Source organism: Dromiciops gliroides, chromosome 3 (assembly GCF_019393635.1).
Source record: "Dromiciops gliroides isolate mDroGli1 chromosome 3, mDroGli1.pri, whole genome shotgun sequence".
Taxonomy (NCBI): Eukaryota; Metazoa; Chordata; class Mammalia; order Microbiotheria; family Microbiotheriidae; genus Dromiciops; species Dromiciops gliroides.
The window spans coordinates 598,782,759-598,804,536 of record NC_057863.1 but is presented as its reverse complement, the minus strand read 5'-3'; the positions used below and the strand labels follow the sequence as shown (position 1 = coordinate 598,804,536).

The following is a 21,778-nucleotide window of genomic DNA, read 5'->3' as shown; positions in this document are numbered from 1 at the left end:
CAAGTGGTCACTGCTACTGTGTCTGCTAGGCCTCCGCCCCTCCTCCAACCAGCTGCTTTCTGTGACTCCCAAGTCCCTTGCTGGGTCCCCTCTGGTTCCCCTGTCCTGTATGCGTGCCTTAAGAGCACAGGTGCTTCCTTCTCTCACCTCAGATTCAAGCATGGGTTTCAGGATGTCTTGGCAATCTGCCTTTTTGGAGGTTTCTGAGGAAGACATAGCCTTCACCTTGGTCCATCGCCTTTTGTTCAGGCTAAATGCCTGAAGTCCTGTGAGATCAATTTTTAGATCCATGGGATACAAGAATTGAAGGAGAACCTAGAGATGAAGTCCAACCCGGTCATTTGCCAGATAGGTGAGGGATTGGCTCCGACTCATGCAGCTAGTTAGCGGCAGAGTTAGGGTTTGAATTAGGCCGTCTTCTGGGCTGGTAAGGTTGGTTTTATTCAGTTTCTGCACTTGGCCTGTGAGGCTTTCTCTCTAGGGGCTCATGGTCTCCAGGACTGACACTTTTAGATCCCTCCCCTTTCCTGCCTTGTAGCCTTCATCCCCTTTGACCACCAGCATGGTCTTCCTGTTTCCTGGTTAAGGAACACCTTGGGCTCTCAGCTTTCTCGGGGCAGAGATGACTGATAAGTACTGAGCCTGAGGAGGAGTTAAAATTTTCCCAAGGTCTTTAACAACTCCACTTAGCTTCCTAGATTTCTTTTTTTTTGCTCACTTACTGAGTTCATAGATTTATAGGGGAAGGGACCTTAGATGTCATCTATGAGAGGGGTATGTGTCACATAGCAGCTTCCTGAGAAAATGCTTGTTCTTGGAAAGACTTAAGTGAACTGATGGAGAATGAAGACAGCAGAACCAAGAAAACACAAAATAGCCACAATGAAAGAACAACCACTGCAAAACAAGTGAAAGGCAGTGTAGCTGGCATTAGACTGCTGCTGGTGCAATGGACAGAGTCAGAAAGACCTGAGTTCAGATCCAGCCTTAGGGGCAGCTAGGTGGCGCAGTGGATAGAGCACCGGCCCTGGAGTCAGGAGGACCTGGGTTCAAATCCGGCCTCAGACACTTAATACTTACTAGTTGTGTGACCCTGGGCAAGTCACTTAACCCCAATTGCCTCACTAAAAAACAAACAGATCCAGCCTTAGACACTTCCTTGACTGCATGACTGTGGGAAAGGAAGTCACTTAACTTATGCTCTGCCTACTTCAGTTTTCTCATCTGTAAAATGGGGATAATAATAAAATCTATCGGGGCAGCTAGGTGGCACAGTGGATAAAGCACCAGTCCTGGATTCAGGAGGACCTGAGTTCAAATCCAGCCTCAGACACTTGACACTTACAAGCTGTGTAACCCTGGGCAAGTCATTTAACCCTCATTGCTTCGAAAGAGAGTTGTTGAGAGGATCAAATGGAATAATATATGTAAAGCACTTAGAAATGCTTGTTTCCCCCTTCCCCTGAAGAATTACAAAGGACAAGCATGATCCTAAAGAAGAAATATGAGAAGACAGCTTCTTTGCTGCCATGTATCCTTTACAGAAACGAGTGGTTCAAAGATGTGACATTGCATGTACTTTCAGATTATTTCTCAATTTATTGATGGATTTTGTTGATTGGTTTTTGTTTTCTTTTAAAAATATTCTTTGTCAGAGAAGATGGCTTTTGGGGGTAAATAGGGGGAGGGCTGCTAGAAGAAATGTAGGGGGGGGCAAAAACAAAAGATATCAATAAAATTTATTTAAAAACAAAAAAAGTTGATTGATCTAGATGAGAGATCATCTCATTTTATGGACAAGGAAAGTGAGGCCTAGAGTGGGTAAGTGATTTCCCTAAGGTCACACAGATAGAGAAGTTTTCAGAGCAAGGACGTCAAATCCAGGTCATATGTCAGTAAAACTAGCATCTTTAGTGACTCAGCCATTGCTGGGGAGAGGACTTTCTTCTCAAAGTCCTTTAATTTTATCCTTATAGTAACAAATCAGCATCATCACTATCATTAAAGCAGATTGTGTAAGGAGATGGTAGCAACCATTCAACAGGTCACTAAAGGCTGTAAAATTGTAGACTCTACCAAATACCCTGCAAGGGGAACAGTGGATAGAGTGTGGGGCCTGGTGTCAGGAAGACTCATTTTTCTGAGTTCAAATCTGGCCTCAGACACTTACTAGCTGTGTGACCCTGGGCAAGTCACTTAACCTTTTATGCCTTAGTTTCCTCATCTGTAAAATGAGCTGAAGCAGGAAATGCCAAAGAAAACCAAAAACAAACCCAACTGGGGTCAGGAAGAGTCAGACATGACTGTACAACAAATATTCTTCAAGACATGACCTGGAGGCTAGAATGCTCCACTAGAACTTTACTGTCTAGCATGGTGTAAAGGAAAACAAGTCCTCATGCTAGAAGTACACAGCTCAAGAGATCCTAAAGAACTCAATCAATTAACTGTTCCAGATCTTTGACCTTTATCATAGAATCAACTGTTGTCTTCCATTACCTGGACAAAACAAAACATCGCTTAATAAAAACTTATAAATCACATGTTTAATAGATGTCATCATGCTAACCATTCATAATCTCCAGTCTGCACGGAAGGAAAAACCTTCAACACATAGAGACTTATAGACAAATCAAAGTCACATGAGGACAGGATGAGAGGCATGTCACCTTGGTTGTTCTGGCTGCTACTGAGGTTGTCTGGGGGAATTCTCTCCATGAACCTGCAGGGGGTGAGCTGACATCCTAACGCTTTTATCCAATTATAAAAAGCAGTTACTTTATCCATTCATGCCATAGCCCATGAAAAAATAGTCAATTTAAAAAGAAGAAAATGGCATAAAAAAGATGAGAAAAGTGAGATAATCATAATAATGATCTATTTATAAAGTCTCATGCGCCTTGAAAAGCACTTTCCTGGGAAGCAATAAAAAGTCATTATCCTCATTTTACAGATGAGTAAACTGAGGCTCAGAGAAGAGAAATGATTTGCCCGTGGTCGCACAATAACAAGAAAGAATGTTGGTAGATGTTTATTTGGTATTCCAAAGCATTTGACCCTCACAATGGTCCTTTGAGGTGGAAGGTACAAATATTACTATCTCCACTTCACAGGTGACCAAACTGAAGCTTGGGGGAGTGAATGCTTTGCCCAAGGTCATGTACCTTTTGGTGGCAAAGCAGACTCAAATTGGATTCAGGTCTCCTGAATCCAAGGCCAACGCTGAAGACTTGGATTCAGTGTTTAGACTCGTTCTCAGAAAAACCTGTGTTCGAATCTTGACTTTGGCATTTACAAGCTGTGTGCTCCTTGGGAAGTCACATACCCTCTCTGTGCCTCAGTTTCTTTATATGTGAAATGAAGGGGTTGGATTAGATGGCCTGGAAGGTCCCTTTCACCCCTGAATCTCCAATCCTCTCTCCATTGTGCCAGGTTGTCTGTTGATCATATAATATTTAAATGGATTCATGATCTCATCATGGGTACTCCATTAGTGTGGAGCACAACTGTTACATAGAAAAAGTTTGAGAGGCATAATTTCTGAGTAATTAATCATCTTATTAATTATTGCTAGTGGATAATTAGTTAAAGCGTCATTCGGCTGTCTCCCCTAGGGCAAAGACAGATCACACTGGCTTCTTGGCGCTTATATGCCCTTAGAAGAGTGGGTATCCTCAACAGATGGCAATCAACTCTGATTGGTTAACAATAAATGAGAAGGGGGTGGCTAGGTGGCGCAGTGGATAAAGCATCGGCCCTGGATTTAGGAGTTCCTGAGTTCAAATCCGGCCTCAGACACTTGACACTTACTAGCTGTGTGACCCTGGGCAAGTCACTTAACCCCATTGCCCCATTTAAAAAAAATTATAAACAATTAATGAGAAGGATGAATATTATCATGAGAGGTGTTCCTATCCTGATGAGGGGCTAGGGATGTGACTTTGATTATGTCACTCATGGATAAAGAGAGACTATCTCAAGCCACACCACCTCCAGGCTCAGGCAATTTTGACAAAGGATCTACCCCCTAACCAAGACTGAGTAGAACACAATGGGCCAGAATTCACGTTAGGTCAAATTCTTTGTAAGATTCTCTAGTTGGGTGGGGTCTTCCAGCCAAGATGGAAAAGCACATACTGAGGATTTGAACAGTTTCATGCATCAACAGTGTCCTTCAGAGACTGAACAATGTATAGGTTTCTGGTTTCTGAATGAGGAAATAGGGAAAAAATTCTGGGCCCAATTCGGTAGTTTATTAATATAAGAGAGAAATAATCATTTCTCTCACAACCCTTCCACATCTTCTTCTGGGTAACTCTTGACCTTACTTTCTCCATAAGGGATCTACACAACAGACTGCAAGCTTGCCCCTATATCTTTGACATTCTCTGGGTAACAGCTCAGGATCCAGGCTGTCCAGCTTATTGTCCCTTACTTGTGTTAGAGGGCCCTTCTCCTGGATAATGTCTCTTGTGTGAGGGTCACTGCAGTGAAGTGTAAATGGTCAAACAGGCCACCAATAAAGCCTAAATCCCCAATTCCCACCAGTAATTGTGTCTTCTGTGCCCCTAAATCTACTGGGGGCCAAGACTACTTGAGATCATTGAAATTCTTGCTATAGCAAGTCAGCAAAGCAGAAACCTGCAAAATAATAACCTCATTTTGCTTGAGGAAGAGTCACAATATAGAAGCTTTAGGGGAACTCAACTTAGCAAGGGATATATGATTAGTATCATCTATGTACTAAGCAAAAAAAAATAGTATAACGAATGTACTAAGCAAAATGACTCAGGCATGCAATTATTACTATAAAGAGAATTATGATTGACTACTTCTCCTAGGCCCAGTGAGACATACCAGGACACAAGGTCACAGAAATTTCCCAACTACTAGATGGAGAGAGACAGACAGACAGGAAGAAAGAGACAAAGAGACAGAGACAGTCAGAGAGAGACTGTAGAGACATAGAGAAAGACAGAGACATAGAAACAGAGACAGAGACATTAAGAGATAGAGAAACAGAGACTGTAGAGACGCAGAGACAGTCATAGAAATAGAAAGACATATATATATATATATATATATATATATATATATATATATATATATATATATAGAGAGAGAGAGAGAGAGAGAGAGAGAGAGAGAGAGAGAAAGAACACGAGGAGGCTAGGGCCAAATCTCTGATCTTCTGCTTAGTATTATGGAAAGAGAAGACTCTTTCATTAACAAGTCTCTCTTTCATCTAAGGTAAAGAGGAATAGCAGAGGATGGCCAAGGGGCTGTTTCCTCCTGGATAGAGAAGAGAAAGGTGGAAGCAGTTCTAGGAAACTGTTCTCTTGTCCCCAGCCTGAAGGGAAGAAAAGTCAAGCATGAGAGCAAAGAGCTGACAGTTTTCTAATTCTCAGAGCAACTCACCATTGCCTCTGGCCCAGGGGGCCTTAACCCTTTTTTGTGGCATAGCCCCTTGGACAGTCTGGGGAAGCCTCTGTACCCCTTCTTGGAATTACGGTTTTTTAAGTATATAAAATTTATAGGATTACAAAGATAACCAATTATATTGGCATGAAATATAAACACACACACATACATGCATACACACATCCATCCATCCATCCTTCCTTCCTACTTACATTCACTCCCCTCCCACCCTTCCCCCAGGGTAAAATATAGAATCCTCAGCCTGAGGGCATTTAAGGTGTTCCATATACCTTGCCAGCCTCATTTCCTATTACTTTCTCTTGTGCACCATCCTTCCCAGACTGTGTGCTGGGCTGCTCCTCGTGCATAATAATTTTCTACCTGCTCACCTCCATCTCAGTAAATCTCAGGTACCACCTCTTCCAGGAGGCCCTTCCTGATGTTTCCTATTATTAGTACTTTCTTTGCCTCTTGAAATTACTTTGCAATACTTGTCATAGACTTTGTGTTGACCCATACTGTAGATGGAGTAGCTAGGTGGCACAGTGAATGGAACATCAGGCCTGGATTCAGGAGGACCTGAATTCAGATCTGACCTCAGACATATACAAGCTGTGTGACCCTGGGCAAGTCACTTAACCCTATTTGCTTCAGGTTCCTCATTTGTAAAATGAGCTGCAGAAGGAAATGGCAAACCACTCCAGTAGCCGTTGCCAATAAAACCCCAAATGGCACCAAAAAGATTCAGATACGCTTGAAATGACAGAACAACAAAAATATTGTAGCCTGCTCATTACTACTACTACTACTATTACTACTACTCATTACTGCTACATTACTCTTTGGGAGATTCTCCATTCCATTTCTTCAGACACTCATATTATGTCACATGAAGCCAGTGTCATGCTTGTAAATGTTTAACAACCAGTTCTCAGTTTGTGTGCAGGAATATATGCACAACATACTTTTTGGGGGGATGGGGTGGGGAAATGAGGGCTAAGTGACTTGCCTAAGGTCACACAGCTAGTATCAAGTATCTGAGGCTGGATTTGAACTCAGGTCCTCCTGAATCCAGGGCTGGTGCTTTATCTACTGCGCCACCTAGCTGCCCCAGCACAACATACTTTTGGTTTTGTTTTGTTTTGTTTTTTGTGGGGCAATGAGGGTGAAGTGACTTGCCCAGGGTCACACAGCTAATAAGTGTCAAGTGTCTGAGGTCAGATTTGAACTCAGGTCCTCCTGAATTCAGGGCTGGTGCTTTATCCACTACACCCCCAGCCACCCCCAGCACAACATACTTTTAAGTTAAATCTGCACTATTAATATTTTCCTCATTGCTTGCATAAGTCTAGACAATCAATAAAACAACACATCAAACCATAAGGTCATTTTCCAATTTCTGAAATGCAAATGCTCCATCAACTCTTGAGACAGCTGGAGCACACAACTACTTGCAGACATACACAAAGAAGAGCATGTGAAATACAGTTATGGTAGCTAGTAGGCCGAGGTGTATCTATGCAGATAGGTGGTACAGTGGACAGAGTGCCAGATGTGGAGTCTGAGTTTAAATCTGGCCTCAGACACTAACTAGCTGTGTGATCTTGGGCAAGTCGCTTACCTCTGTTTTCCTCAATTTCCTCATCTATAAAATGAGCTGGAGAAGGAAATAGCAAACCACTCCTGTAGCTCGCCAAGAACACCCCAAATGACATCAATAAGAGTCATATGCGATTGAAACAACTGAACAATTGTAAGAAAACAAAATAAAATTCAATTAGAACAATCCCAACTTGACCTATTTAAATATCTTATTGATCCCTGAAAATGGGAAATGGTTGGAGAAGACGACTTTGACACCCATGAGAGCAATTTCATACAGAAACTGAAGGGATGTAAATCAATTGTGGGAGCAGGGAGACTAAAGGAGCCTGGGAGCCTCCATTAGCAAGCACTGGATCTCCTTGCCAAGTAGAGCTATATGGCAATCAAAGGCCACGTAGATGGAGGACATAAACACCGCTGTAAAATTTTACAGAGAAGGGAGATTATGAGCTGCATTGCTCTATAAAACAACAAGAATCAACAGAGGAAAAAATAAGTTTAAACAAAGCTTGGCGAGAGACCCAATTAAATAAAGTCACCTCAAGGGCGTTTAAATATGAAATCGGAAGGAGGATGACAATAGGGGAAAACTTTGGTTTTTTTGGATGGGAACTGGGATTTTGTCAACTTGGGGAATGTCTTTCCACGATGAACTTCTGTTCCTCCATTGCTGATTGGCACCTGCTCTGCCACTTAGGGCTTACAGAGCTTCCTGGATCATTAGGAAGGTCACACAGCCAGAATCTCTCAGAGACAGGACTTGAACTCAGGGATTCCTGACCCTGAGGCCACTATGACATATTGTCTTTCTGATGGGAAAATACTGCTAGTAAAAAGATAGAGAGGGAACCTTACTCTCATCAGAATTGGCTCAAAGAGGGAATAACATACCCTCAATTGGGTATAGGAATCAGTCTTTTCCTACAAGAAAGGAGGAGGGGAAGGGGATAAGAGAAGAGGGTGTGCTCATTGAAGGTAGGGGAGATTGGGGGAGGTGGTAGTCAGAAGTAAAACACTTTTGAGGAGGGAGAGGGTGAAAGAGAGAACAGAATAAACAGGGAGAAATAGGATAGAGGAAAATACAGTTAGCAAACATGACTCCGAAAAAAATTTTGAAGCAAATTTCTCTGATAAAGGCCTTATCTCTCAAATATATAGAGAAATGAGTCAAATTTAAAAAATAAGAGTCATTTCCCCAATTGACAAATGATAAAAAAATGAACAATCATTTTTCAGAAAAAGTAATCATATGAACAATGTTTTGAGCACTATTTATTGGAAAAATGCAAATTAAAATAATGCTGAGGCACTAATTCACACCTATTAGATTGACTAATAGGACAGGAGAGGAAAATGTCAAATGTTGGAGGGGATGTGGGAAAACTGAGTCACTAATACATTGTTGGTGGGATTGTGAACTGATTTGACCATTATGTAGAGTAATTTGGAACTATGCCCAAATATTTAAAGCAACTCTTTTGGGGTGGCAAAGAATTGGAAATTGAGGGGATACTTATCAATAAAGGAATGTCTAAACATTTTGTGGTATATAGTTATAACAGAATAATATTGTGTTTTAAGAAAAGATGAGCTAGATGCTCTTAGAAAAACCTGAAAAAACTTACATGAACTGATTCAAAGTGAAATGAGCAGAAAAAGGAGAAGACTGTACATAATAAAAACAATATAGTAAGATGATCAACTGTGAATGGCCTAGATATTCTCAGCAATATGATGATCGAAGACAGCTCTGAAGGACTAATGATGAAAAACACTGTCCATCTCCAAAGAAAGAACTAATTTAGCCTGAATAAGATTGAAACATGCTTTTTAAAAACTTTTTTTTGGAGGGTGTTATTTTGGTGTTTTCTTTTACCACATGACTAATATGGATATATGTTTTGCATGACCACACATATATAATCTATATCAAATTGCTTGCCTTCTCAATGAAGGAGGTGGAGAGGGAGGGAAAGAATTTACAACTCAATTTTTAAAATGAATGTTGAGGGGGCAGCTAGGTGGTGCAGTGGATAAAGCATTGGCCCTGCATTCAGGAGGACCTGAGTTCAAATCCGGCCTCAGACACTTGACACTTACTAGCTGTGTGACCCTGGGCAAGTCACTTAACCTTCATTGCCCTGCAAAATAAATAAAACAAAATAAAATGAATGTTGAAAAATTTTTTAACATGTAATTGGGGAAAAATAAAATGTTACATATAAAAATAAAAGACAGAAAAGAGCAACTAGGTGGCATAGTGGATAGAGAACTGGCCCCAGAGTCAGGAGGACCTAAGTTCAAATCTGGTCTCAGACACTAACTGTGTGACCCTGAGCAAGTCACTTAACTCCAATTGCCTCTAAAAAAAGACAGCAACTTGGGATCATTGAAAGCTTTCATTCCTAGTGTTTTGCAGATGAGTCTGTCCCATAAAACAGAGTTTTATCCTTGGCTAGTATAGGGGCCAAATTTAATATGGGGAGAGTTAATTGGGTGGCTCGCCATAACATTGGGGTTTAGAAAATAATGAGGGACCTTTAGGTCCAAAGCTTTCTTCCCTCCAAACTGCCTTTTTTAGTTATTTCTCCCAGGCCAATAAGAAAGGAGCTTAACAGCCTCTTTTCCACAAACAAATCAGGTTTTATTTAATGGGAATAGAATACACAACAAAGGTGAAATTAATAAAGTTAAGGACAAGGGAATAGGGAAAAAGGAAAATGGATAATCTCCCTGGCTCTAGCAAGGGCTGTCTCAAACATAAACTTGATTTCAGCTCAGTTAATTCAAAGGGCTGGATTTAACTCACCACCAGGGGTCCATAATTTCTATGGGAGTCAGCAGCCAGTCTCCAGTCCACTCTGAATGCTCCTCTAAGGCCAGAGAGAGACAGAGAGTGCGCTACTTCCTGTTGGGGTCCCTTTTTCTACCTTTTTCTCCCTCCCCCCAAGGGGAGATCCTTCAAGTAGTGTAGTTGAGACTGGTTCCTTGTTGATGACGCAGTCCATAGCCTCTAAGGACACTTCTTCTCAGGGTTGGACAAGTTTAAACTAGGTGGCTAAAAATCTAATCATCTTAAGTGGGTACTTAGTAGTTTCTCATTCACACCCAATTCAAACACTACTAAATCAATCAGGTCGGACCCCTGGGCGTCTGCCAAATTCCATTATTTTACCACACTAGAGATGTCTCTTTTCTTGGCAAGGAGAGCAAATGTTTGTTAAGTATGTTTTCTAGGCTCTTAAACTTGAGTCAACAAACAATTTTTATAAGAGATTCTTTTATTTATAAAATTTGGTTTTGGACATCTCTGTTTGGTGAAATAATAACTGGCTAATATTCTGCGGCAATAATCAAACAAAATTATTGTGGTCAATATCTATCTTTATTCTATTTCCCATTTTTCAGAGTCAGTATCTTGTTTGAATAGATCAGATTGACATTGATATTGCCGTCTTCAGTGTCTTCTTGGTTTTATCCTGTTTTTAATTAGTTCACTAATTCATTCATTAATTTTTATAAGCATTTCCCATCTTTTTCAATGCCTCCTCTAGTAGAACAATTAAAAATGAAAAATAAAAACCTCATGACCAATATGTAGAGTTCGGCAAAATGAATCCACACATTAGCCATGTCAAAAAAATACATGTCTTATTCTGTATCTTTGAGCTCCTCACCTCTCTGGTAGGTATGGTTCATCTTCAATACTCTGGACTTGTGTTTATCATTGCATTGTTCAGAGTCCTAAAGTTGTTTTCCCATATAATTCAGTTTTATTCTTTTTTTTTCTAATTTGCTTTTGATTTTTCCTTTTGGGATAACTCATGGTGGTCTGACTATACATGGGCTTCTGGTGCTGATATGATGACCACATCAGCAAAAGGCCATTTTCTGCTTGTAAATAGAGTCAATTCTGCATTTTTAAAAAGTGATGTTGTTTGGTGATCACCATTCTCAGCCCTTTCTGTTGTTTGTCCTTTGTTCTCAAAGTGGATCATGACATTGGGGTAATGTCATGACTTGCACTGAATTGGATTTAAGCGAGGGAGGGCTGTGCAAGGTCACCAACCTCACTTTCTCCTTCAGAGCCATCTGGGTCCAGTGGTAAGATATATATCTGGACAACTAGAGATGACCCTGGATGTTTAAGGCAATTGGGGTTAAGTGATTTGCCCAGGGTCATACAGTTAGTAAGTATCTGAGGTGAGATTTGAATTCAGGTCTTCACAACTTCAGGGCCAATGCTCTATCCACTGTGCCACTTAGCTGCCCCTGCTATCAGAAAGACTTAAGTTCAAATCCTACCTCAGGTATTTCCTAGCTGGGTGGCCTTGGGCAAGTCACTTAATTTCTTTCAGCCTCAGTTTCCTCATCTAAAAAAAACTTTAAAATAATAACATTTACCTTGCAGGGTTACTATGAGAATCAAATGAAATAATATATGTAAAACACTTTATTTTTTTTTTTGTACAACACTTTATAAACCTTAAAGTACTAACTAGCTATTGTGAGTGTTAGGTAATAACAATAATGATAAACTACTGTACTTTCTTCACCTGACCTCCATACAGCATGATTTTCAGGCCCTTTACCATCCTGTTTGGCTTTTCTCTGGGTCCTCTCCGGTTTATGATTGTCCTTACTAGAATTGGGGCCCAAGATTGAATGTAATATTCCTGCTGGGCTCTGACTAGAGCAGAGTACAGAGAGACTCTTTATCTCCCAGCCCTGAGCACAAGACCTCTCCTAAGGTAGACCAAGATTGCACTAACTCTCTTGGCTGCTGCTGACTCATGCTGAGCTTGCAGTCCACTGAAACCCCCAGATTTTTATCAGATATACTGCTATTGAGCCATATCTCTCCCATCTTGCCACCTTAAGGCCAGTCAAACATAGGTAAGTTTCACTGAATCACTGAATTCCCTAGTAGTCATCTAATCCAACACATATTGAAGAGAGAAACCCTTTACAGGAATGCGAGTTTATTTGTATGGGATGTGTCAGGCTAAAAGGTGATCAAATCCACTCCCTTCATTTTACATATTGGAAAACTGAGGTCCAGAGAGGTTAAGTGGCATTTGTCATGCAGGTCGTGTCAAAGATAAGAGTTGAACCCAGGTCTTCTGACTCCAAAGCCAACGTTCTTTTTGCTGTGTTGCATACTGTCTCATCTGGTCATTGCTCCTTGTTCTGACCTCTGAGGCCAAACAGAACAAGTCTTATCCCCTCCCCCACTTATAGCCCTTCACTATAGGGATTAGACAGCTTCCATGCTTCTCCCCACTCCCGAGTCTTTTCTTCTGTAGGTTAAACATGCCTGCTTCCCTCAGCTGATCCTCCTGTGATTTGGAATCTAGCGCCTGCACTATCTGGGTTTCCCTCCTTTGGACCACTCTCCATTTTATTAATATCCTTTTTAAACTGCATAGCTCAGGTTTGCACACAGTATTCAAAATGTGGTCTGCTGAGGGCAGAATACAGGGGGATCATCATCTCCTTATTCCTGGAAGCTGTGCCTCTCTTAACAAATGCCAGGATCCCATTAGCTCTCTTTGTCTAGTGAATCACACTTCTGTTGTTCAGTCATTTTGTCTGACTCTTCATGGCCCCATTTGAGGTTTTTCTTGGCAAAGATACTGGAGTGGTTTTGCTAATTTCTTCTCCAGTTCATTTTATAAATGAGGAAACTGAGGCAAACAGGGTAAGTGATTTGCCCAGGGTCACACAGCTAGTAAATATCTGAGATTGCAGTTCACTTAAAAAACCCTAGGTCTTTCTCAGAACAATGACAGTCTTACCAGGCCTCCCATATCTTGTATATGTGCTGTTGACTTTTTATATCCAAGCATAAAACTTTATATTTATCCTTAGAATTTAATAGAATTTAATTAAATGAGATTCAACACAATGCACTAACCTGTCAGGATCCTTTTGGATCCTTTCTTTGTCATCCAGAATTCCAGTTATCCCTCCCTCCTTTGGGTCAACTGTGAATTTGATGAACCTGCTATCTATGTCTTTCCAAGTCATTGATGAAAAAATAATTAAGGAGTATGGGACCAAGCACAGATCTTTGGAGTACTACACTGGAAACTTCCCTCCATATTATCATTGAACTATTTAGAATTACTTGAAATCTAGCCATCCAATGAGTTCTGAATTCATCATAGTAATGTAAATATTTATATATGTGTGTATATATTTATCTATGTTTATATATTATATATGTATATACAAACACACATATGTGTGTTTACATTTATTTATATATACTTGTGTATAGATATATACATACATATGTGTATCTGTATATATTTATGTTTATGTATTATATGTCTATATATTTATGTTTATATATTATGTGTCTCTATATACTTATGTTTATATTATATATGTCTATATATACATAGACATAGACATATATCCACCTTCTTCAGAATAATAGTATAATAATAGCTAGCATTCACATAGCACCTTAATATTTGCAATGTGCTTTCCAAATATTACCTAGGGATTTAATTCTCACAATGACCCTGGGAGACAGATAATACCATTATTCACATCTTATAAATAAGGAACTAAGGCAGAGGTTATGTGACCTGCCCATAATCATACAGCTAGTAAGTATCTGGATCTGGATTTGAACTTAGAACTTTCCTATTCCAGGTATTTATCTATAGCTTTGCTAGAATGTAGGCAAACTTTATCCACAGAATTTCCTTTATCTACTAGTTTAACAATCCTGTAAAAAAAAGGAATGCGGTCAGTCTGGTGTGACCTGTTCTTGATGAAATGATGCTGGCTCCTTGTAATCATTGCTTCCCTTTTTAGATGTTCACCAGCCATCTCTTTAACTGTCCATTCTAGAATTTTCTCAGGAATTCATGTCCAACTCACTGATTTGTAGACTATATACTCTGGTCTTTTCCCTTCTTTGAAAACAGTGACACTGTTTGCCCTTTTCCAATCCTGTGCTCTCCTCCCCCATGTTCATTCAAAGATTATTGACCATAGCTCAGTAAACATATCTGCTAGTTTATTCAGGACCCAATGATATACCTCATCTGGGTCCAGTGACTTGAATCTCTCAAGACAAACTTAGTACTCTCTTACTGACTCATTATTCATCTTGAGTATCAACTCCGTATTAGTCATTTTCCATTTTTAAAAATTATGAGCCTGACAAATCTGAACATGTCTAAATACAAAGAAGAGTAGGAAAAAGAGGACCATTTATGTAACTATGAGTCTTTATCATATATGGTTTGATTGTTTAAAAAGCAAATGTTAAATTCAGCAATACTGCTCTGATTGTCTATGTCTCCTTATTGAAGTGTCATCTGTTCTCTTCTGTGTATTTTCAAATAATTCATTAATGCTCTTCTCTCTCTCTCTCTCTCTCTCTCTCTCTCTCTCTCTCTCTCTCTCTCTCTCTCTCCCTCTCTTTTAATGACAGGATGGGGGGAGGAGGGAATTGCTATCATTAGCCACCTACTTTCCCCAATCTCTCCCCACAATATCATAGAATATGAGAATATGCTTCTTGGTGTGTGTCTAAACCTAGGACTTATGTGCCTAAGAAAAAACTAGTATGAAGAATGAAGAAAAACATGGGAAGACTTGTATGAAGTGATGCAGCCTAACACAAGTAGAGACAGACACAAAATATACACAATGATAACAACAAAGTACAAAGAACACTATAATTACTTGGAATGCTGTGTAAATATAATGGCTAGCCTTGATCCAATAAAAAACTTAAGATAATGTACCTCTCTCACTTCATTGCAGAAGAGATTAGAAAATATACCTTTTTGAAGAGGTGGTGGATTATGGGTGTGGAACACTGCATATGGTACCAGACTTGGTTGATGTATTAGCTAGTTTTTCTGAACTATTTTCTCTTCCTCATTTAAAAAAATTATAACAAATATAAGAATGGGGTCAAAATTCCCAACCCCACTTAGTCCTGATATATTTGTCAGTCAAGAACACATCTTGGTTGTTCATTAGGTGTGAACAAGGCTAGGTTTCTCAGGAAGTCTGTTTGGATTGGATGAAAGTCTTAGTCACATTCTCTCGGGATTGCATAAACTAGTTGGAATGATTGGTGATCCAGGGGAGAGTGTTCTAGCCAAATCCCCAACTTGGGGGCCCGGAAAGAAAGAAGAGTACTTCAACCTTGGCTCTTCTACAAGGTCAGAGGAAGACCTTGTGAGCTTTGATGAGTTTAGAGAATTTGGTACTTTCCATCTTCCCTTATGCAAGCCAACAGCAATCACAACTGCCAAGTCAAGAGGTAGGGCAGATTCTTGGAATAGCTGATCTGTTATTGGGAGCAAAGGCTAGGCTGGACAGAGATGCAACACTTTCCAAAGAACCAAGCAGAAAAAAAGGCTCCATACCTAAGGACTCTAATCAAAAATGTTAGGACCTCTGAGTTATCCTTTACCATATGTGTTCACTAAATTTAAGTTCACTTTCCTAGGACTCTGTATGGAAAAAATGCAACACAGACGTTTGGAGAATGTTTTGTATCACATTTTCTTACAATACTATCTTAATAAATACACCTTTCTAAAAGCTAATTAAATCTGGCTGACAAGTTGATATCAACTAGTGATCATGAGGGAAAGTACACTAGTGGTGGCTTATGAGCTGTACAATTAGAACAACTCACCTAACACTTCAGTGCTAACTCTTGATCCCTGAGGGGATGTGAGAGCCACACTCTGGAGACTCAATTGATCAGTGCAAGTGGATGTTAGGACATTTGCCCCAGAGCATAAGCTACAAGAGGAATGGGTTGCTGGGTAGGAGAGAGGGTGGGATATTTTTGGAAATTAAGGTGAAATTTAAAAGATATATAAAATATTTAAGAGGGAGAAGGCTTAGTGGGGACATGATGACAACTGTATTGAAGATGAGTGAGAGGAGCAGAACCAGAAGAACATTGTACACAGTATCATCAACATTATGTGTTGATCTACTGTGATGGACTAGATTCTTCTCACCAATGCAATGGTACAGAAGAGTTATAGGGGACTCATGATGGAAGGGGATCTCCAAATCCAGGGAAAAAAAAGAACTGTGGAGTATAGATGCTGATTGAACCATACTATTTCTTTTGTTTTTGGTGCTGTTGTTTTTCTTTTTTGAGGTTTTTCCTTTGTGCTCTGATTCTTCTCTTATAACATGACAAATGCAGAAATATGTTTAATGTTATTATACACACACACACACACACATATATATATATATATATATATATATATATATATATATATAACCTATATCAGATTACCTGCTGTCTAGGGGAGGGAGGAGAGAGGGGAGGGAGGGAGAAAAATTTGAAATTGAAAATCTTATCTAAACAAATGTTGTGAACTAAAATAAATAAATATATATTTTTTAAAAAGAGTAGAGTGGTGGAACACTTGTTGGGAATGTTGCAAAGGTGATTCCTGCCCAGGTTCAGGTTGAGCTAGATGCCTTCTGGGGCCCCTGCTGCCTCTAAGATCCTGTGATTCTATAGTGAGTCTGAAAAGGGCAGTGATGCTGTTAACAAAAAAATTAGGAAGTTAGGAGGTGGGGCCAGTTTTAGGGGAAAGATCAGTTGGAAGTGAGAAACATTGAGTCCTATGGGGCTAGGCATCACTCACCTGACTTTATTGTTGTATGAATCAAATGAAATAACATATGGAAAGTGGTTTAGAAACCTTAAAGTGCTATATAAATGCTACCTCCTATTATTATTATGGGCAGCTGGGTGGCACAGTAGATAAAGCCTGGAGTCAGGAGGACCTGAGGTGAACCCTGGGCAAATCACTTCACCCCAATTGCCTTAAATATCCAAGGCCATCTCCAGTCATCCTGATATATATCTCACCACTTAGACCCAGATAGCTCTGGAGGAGAGAGTGAGGCTAGTGACTCTGCACAGTCCTCCTTCACTTAAATCCAATTCAGTGCAAGTCATGACATCATCCTGACATCATGGTACTCTTCAAGAATGAAGGACAAATGGGGCAGCTAGGTGGCACAGTGGATAGAACACCCACCCTGGATTCAGGAGGACCCAAGTTCAAATCAGACACTTAACACTTAACTAGCTATGTGACTCTGAGCAAGTCACTTAACCCCAATTGCCTCACCAAAAAAAAAAAAAAAAAGAACGAGGGACAAACAACAATAGTTGTGTGACCCTGGGTAAGTCATTTAACCCTGCTTGCCTCAGTTTCTTCATCTGTAAAATGATCTGGAGAAGGAAATGGCAAACCACTGCAGTACCTTTGCCAAGAAAACCCCACGGACAAAGTCTATGTAGAGTTGGACACAACTGAAAGACAACTATTATACTCATTTTCCTTTTGCAACAATCCATCTCCACCTAATTTTACCCCACCCTTCACTAGAGAGCCAGTGTCTAGTAAAGGGCAGCCTTTACACACTTAGATGGTATGATGTCAGGGTCTCCCTCCCCAAGGAAATTTTGGACAAAGACATTGAAAGCCGCTGTTAAAATTAAGGGCCTGGGAGAAGGTAAGCTTTGGAAGATGAGGTGCTGGGAGGAAGGAAGGAGAGGTTTGGCGCTCAGGACTAGCCACCCAAATAGGAGCTAGGGGAGAGTGCTAAGGTACTGCACTGGTAGGTGTGAGGGGATTCATGCTGTCAGGAGTAAGGGTGGGAGAATGAAAGTGAGACAGGGTGGGGTATTGAGGACCAACTCCTCTTATTCTGCAAGCTTGCCTACCACATACAGGGCCAGGCGGAAATGATACAGCTTCCTGGATTTATAGCTTTTAGATACTTGTCGAGTAAATGAAGGAAGAAATGAATATATGTATACGTGAATGAATGAAACATCCTCTCTTCCAGCCCACAAATTACTCCTCCCATCATCAGCTAGCTCCTCCAGTCCCCTTGGGAGCCATGCCTAGGAGTTTCAGAAAGGCAGATTTTGGCTTGCTATAAAGGGAAAACTTCTAAACCATTAGCAAAGTCCCCGAGTGGAATGGGCTGTCCATTAAGGCTTCTTGGGCTAATTGTAAGAGAACAAGAAATGTTCTCTCTGGTCTAATCCCTCTAATCCTAATCGACTGGTGAGGGTTTAATGCTTCCTTCATCAAACCAAGACATGCTCTTGGGCCTTCCGTTTACACAGAGCTCCAATGCCTCCCTGATCCCTTAGCCCACAGCAACGGAAAAGACTTCCTCTTTTCTCAGCGCATTTATAAATTCTTTATTCACAGGCTAGCATGGCTCCAGAAGGTTGGTATACAGCAGGAAGTCCACCTTAGATTGGAGGTGGGGGGTGAGGGGAGAGAAACTCATCAAGGGAAGGAGTGGTGACTGCTTAAATTTCTTCATTCAAAATCAAGCCCCCAGATGACATAAGGGTTCCCCACAAAGGATGCTGTTGCTGGCCATGGTGATGGTGGTGGTAGTGGTGGTGATGGAGATGAAAAATCTTCTAGCATCATAAGGGTATTCCTTCCTATGGGCTATAGTGTATGGGAATGTGGGGAGAAGGGGACTGTGCTGGCCCATGTGGAGTCTGAGCTTGAACCTCTCTCCCTGTGTCTTTCTCCAGGCCTTGCCTTCAGAATGGAATGAGGATTCCTTCTAGTTGCTGGAGGTGGGGTGTCAGTTAGCACCCCAGAACATCTTGGCTCAGCTTGCACTATTCCCTGGTCAGACAGCTATTGCTAGGAACTTCAGGTCTCACTTCTGGAGAGAGGCCTCTCCCTCATCAGACATAGCTTAGAGATATCAAGAATCCAGTACTCTTCCCCATCTCCCATGAAGCAGGCTCAGAGGCTGGCTAGACATCAGAGAGGTCTCCATCTCCAGACATTTGCACCTGTGTGTGTGTGTGTGTGTGTGTGTGTGTGTGTGTGTGTTGGGGTGGGGCAGGGAAGGAGGTCAAGATGGGGATAAGGCAGAACCATCATCGATTGCTTGGGGTGGGGAAGATCTTTGGTGCTGTCTCAGTAGCAGCCTGTGCAGGCCACATTTATACAGATTTCACAGTCATCTTGGGCGATGGTGCCTGGGGAGGGAATAAAAAAAATTGAAGGTCAAGGGGATTAAGATCCAGCTGGACCTGAGCAGGGAAAGCTGGCTGAGATGACCTTTTGCAAAAGGGAGCAAAGAGATTGGGATGAAATGAAGCCTAGGAAGGTGATAGGAAGGCAAGAAATGAAGGTCAGGGTAATAGATCAAGTCAGAAAGAGTCTTGAAAGCTATTATTTTATAAATGAGGAAGCTAAGATTGTATAAGTTAAGTGACTTGAGTAAGATCACTTTGCTAGTAAGTTGCAGGTATGGGATTTGAATTCAGGTCTTCCTCAATTTCAAGTCCAATACTTTATCCATCACATCATGCTCCCTCAAGGCATGAGGAGAAATAAGCTGAAGATGGTGAGAAGCTCTGAGTTGGAGGTGGAGAGAGGAGGTAAGGAATAATGCGGGATGGAGGCATGAGCTTTGGACAGGTGAGATGAGGCCCTCAAGATAAGGAAGGATGCAGAGAAACGAGGAAGAATGAAGAGGTAAGAGACGGGGATAATAGTAAGTTATGGGAAAGTAAGAGGAGGCAATTGAAAAGAAGTATGGTGAGAGCTAAATAGTGAGTTCAGGACAACAGAGGAGTAAGGTAAGGAGAGGCACAGGACACCAGGAGATCATACAGATGGGGAAACTGAGGCACAAGAAATGAGGTGACTTGATCAAGACCACACAGGTGGAAGAGATAATATTTAAACATTCCAACTCCAGGATACTTTGTCATTATGCAGACAGGTAAATAATGAGGTGAGGAGAAGCAAATCAGGTAAAGAGGGGTTCATCTGCCAGGCTCAGTCACCTCAGGGGAAGTGTCTTTGGTGCATTGGGGCGGGGAGGACACATACTCAGGGCTTTGAAGATGTCAGCAGCTTGGTGAGTCTTACAGACAGGCTGGAGGTCGGAGGGCAGTGCTGGGTTGCTGCACACAATGGCTGGATCCTTCTGGGCACCTGTTTTGGGACTGAAACCTGTGGGATGTTCCAGAAGCTCATCCAACTTCTTCACAGACTCCAGCTTCACCTGGAAGCCCTCATACTAAGGGCAGAGAGAGGAAGGGTCAGACTCTCTCCAGCTCCCACCCCTCTGCCCAATAGGGATGCTCTGGGGACCGGACTGGGGAGCAGCCAATGGAGGAGCTGGGAAACCAGAGCCCTGCAGATGTTCCCAGGATTCTTCTTGGCATGCTTTTAGAAGGAAGAGCCCAGGACACCTGGAACCCTGGGCCGCCTCAGGGCAAAGACAGGAAAAGCTCAAGCCAGCAGATTCAGGGATGGGGTGGTGTAGTGGTTAGGACACTGAACTTGGGTTCAGAAAGAGCTGGGTTCAAACCTGATATACTAGCTGTTTGACCCTTAGGGTAAGGGATTCCTACTCTTGAATGAGAGATAACTCCAGCCCCCCTCTCCCCTTCACACATTCAGGATCTAGGGAGGGAGGCATCTTCCTGGGAGATTACTCCCTGCCCCCCTACTATCATTACCTCCAAAACCATCCCCTCTTAGGGAGAGGGGCCATCCCCGGACCTGTAAAATAATGACTTGGCAAATGCCAAGCACTTTAAATATTATCTCACAACAACCCTGGGGGATAGATGTGATTTTTATTTCTCCCACTTTATACATGAGAAAGCTGGGTCTGAGACATAGTGATGCTCAGGGTCACAGAGTTCAAAGTAGAATTTGAATTCGGGACCTCCCGGCTCCAAGTCAGGCACCACTGTGCCACCTAACTGTCCCTAAGAATCAGGGAGAAGGTCAAAGGTGAGTTGTATGAGGACATGGGGGTGGGGCGGTCCTAAGCAGCAAAGCCTTGGCCTCACCAGACCTTGGTAGAAGGACATTTAGTGTGGCCAGGTCCAGGCTGTGATGGCCCCTCCCCTCTGGCTCCTCCTTCCTTGTTTAGCAGAGAAGGAAAAAGGAGACAAGAGCCCAGACCTGTCCTGGGAATGGGCTTATAGCAGAAGGCCAAGTGTGCTGAAGCTACCCACACCACCAGGTGGCTTAGCTTGGACATGGAGACAGGCTATGCTGCAGGACAAGTGGGCTCTGGCCTTCCCCAGGGCACAGGGACAAGGTGAGTGCCTGGCTCTCCTCTTACCGCTTTCTATCCTCTTAGTCGCTGTCCAGGACCCTTCCATTCTGTAGAAAGCTCCCTTCCCCTCTTCTCTCCTCCCCTCTCAGTAGTGATTATCTCTCCCCCTTCTTCCTCCATTCAGAGCCTGAGGATGGGGGCAGGGCTGGAGCCAGGCCCCAGAAGGTCTCACCTTGATGAGGACTGACTGGGTGTTCTGTGCCAGCATCAGAAGCATGGCAGCCACAGTCACGGAGAGTACGAGGACCTTCATGCTAGCTTCCAGTCGGCTTTCCTCTGGTCTTCCTCTTTTCTCTCACTTCCCCAGCTTCTACCCCGATCTCTCTCCAGTGCCTTTTAAGTCTTGGTGATGGCTTCTTGGTCACTTATTAACCCTCTGGTCAGAGAGAAGGAGGGAAGTGTCCCCTCTAGGGGCGGTACCAGGGGGTGGGAGGCAGGGTTCATTCAAGCTGGCTCTGGGCCAGACACTGACCTGGGTTCCCAAGGGGGAGCAGAGTGAAGATAAGAGTTGGTTTCGATGCCTTCATTTTCTACGTTGCTTCCTGTATTACTGCCTGCTGCCCCCCCCCCCCAACCTTAATATGCGTTGTCC

The 21,778-nt window shown here is 42.0% G+C and overlaps 1 protein-coding gene across 1 annotated transcript; it reads right to left on the bottom strand.

Annotated features, from left to right (window-relative positions):
• Window positions 1–18,938: 18,938 nt before the first annotated feature.
• Window positions 18,939–21,439, bottom strand: GUCA2B (guanylate cyclase activator 2B). The gene is made up of 3 exons (XM_043991046.1): window positions 21,359–21,439; window positions 19,941–20,130; window positions 18,939–19,078 (listed from the first exon to the last, which is right to left on the bottom strand). The coding sequence occupies exons 1-3, from the start codon at window positions 21,437–21,439 to the stop codon at window positions 19,017–19,019; spliced, it is 333 nt and encodes a 110-aa protein (XP_043846981.1). The 3' UTR covers window positions 18,939–19,016.
• Between the last annotated feature and the right edge of the window lie 339 nt (window positions 21,440–21,778).

What these genes read in the sequence shown, in the direction of transcription:
- GUCA2B (XM_043991046.1), bottom strand. Translation starts at nt 21,439, where the DNA reads ATGAAGGTCCTCGTACTCTCCGTGACTGTGGCTGCCATGCTTCTGATG. An exon ending in CCCAGTCAGTCCTCATCAAG is followed by an intron (nt 20,131 to 21,358) that starts GTGAGACCTTCT and finishes CTCTGCCCTTAG; the next exon opens with TATGAGGGCTTCCAGGTGAA. An exon ending in TGACATCTTCAAAGCCCTGA is followed by an intron (nt 19,079 to 19,940) that starts GTATGTGTCCTC and finishes TTCCCTCCCCAG; the next exon opens with GCACCATCGCCCAAGATGAC.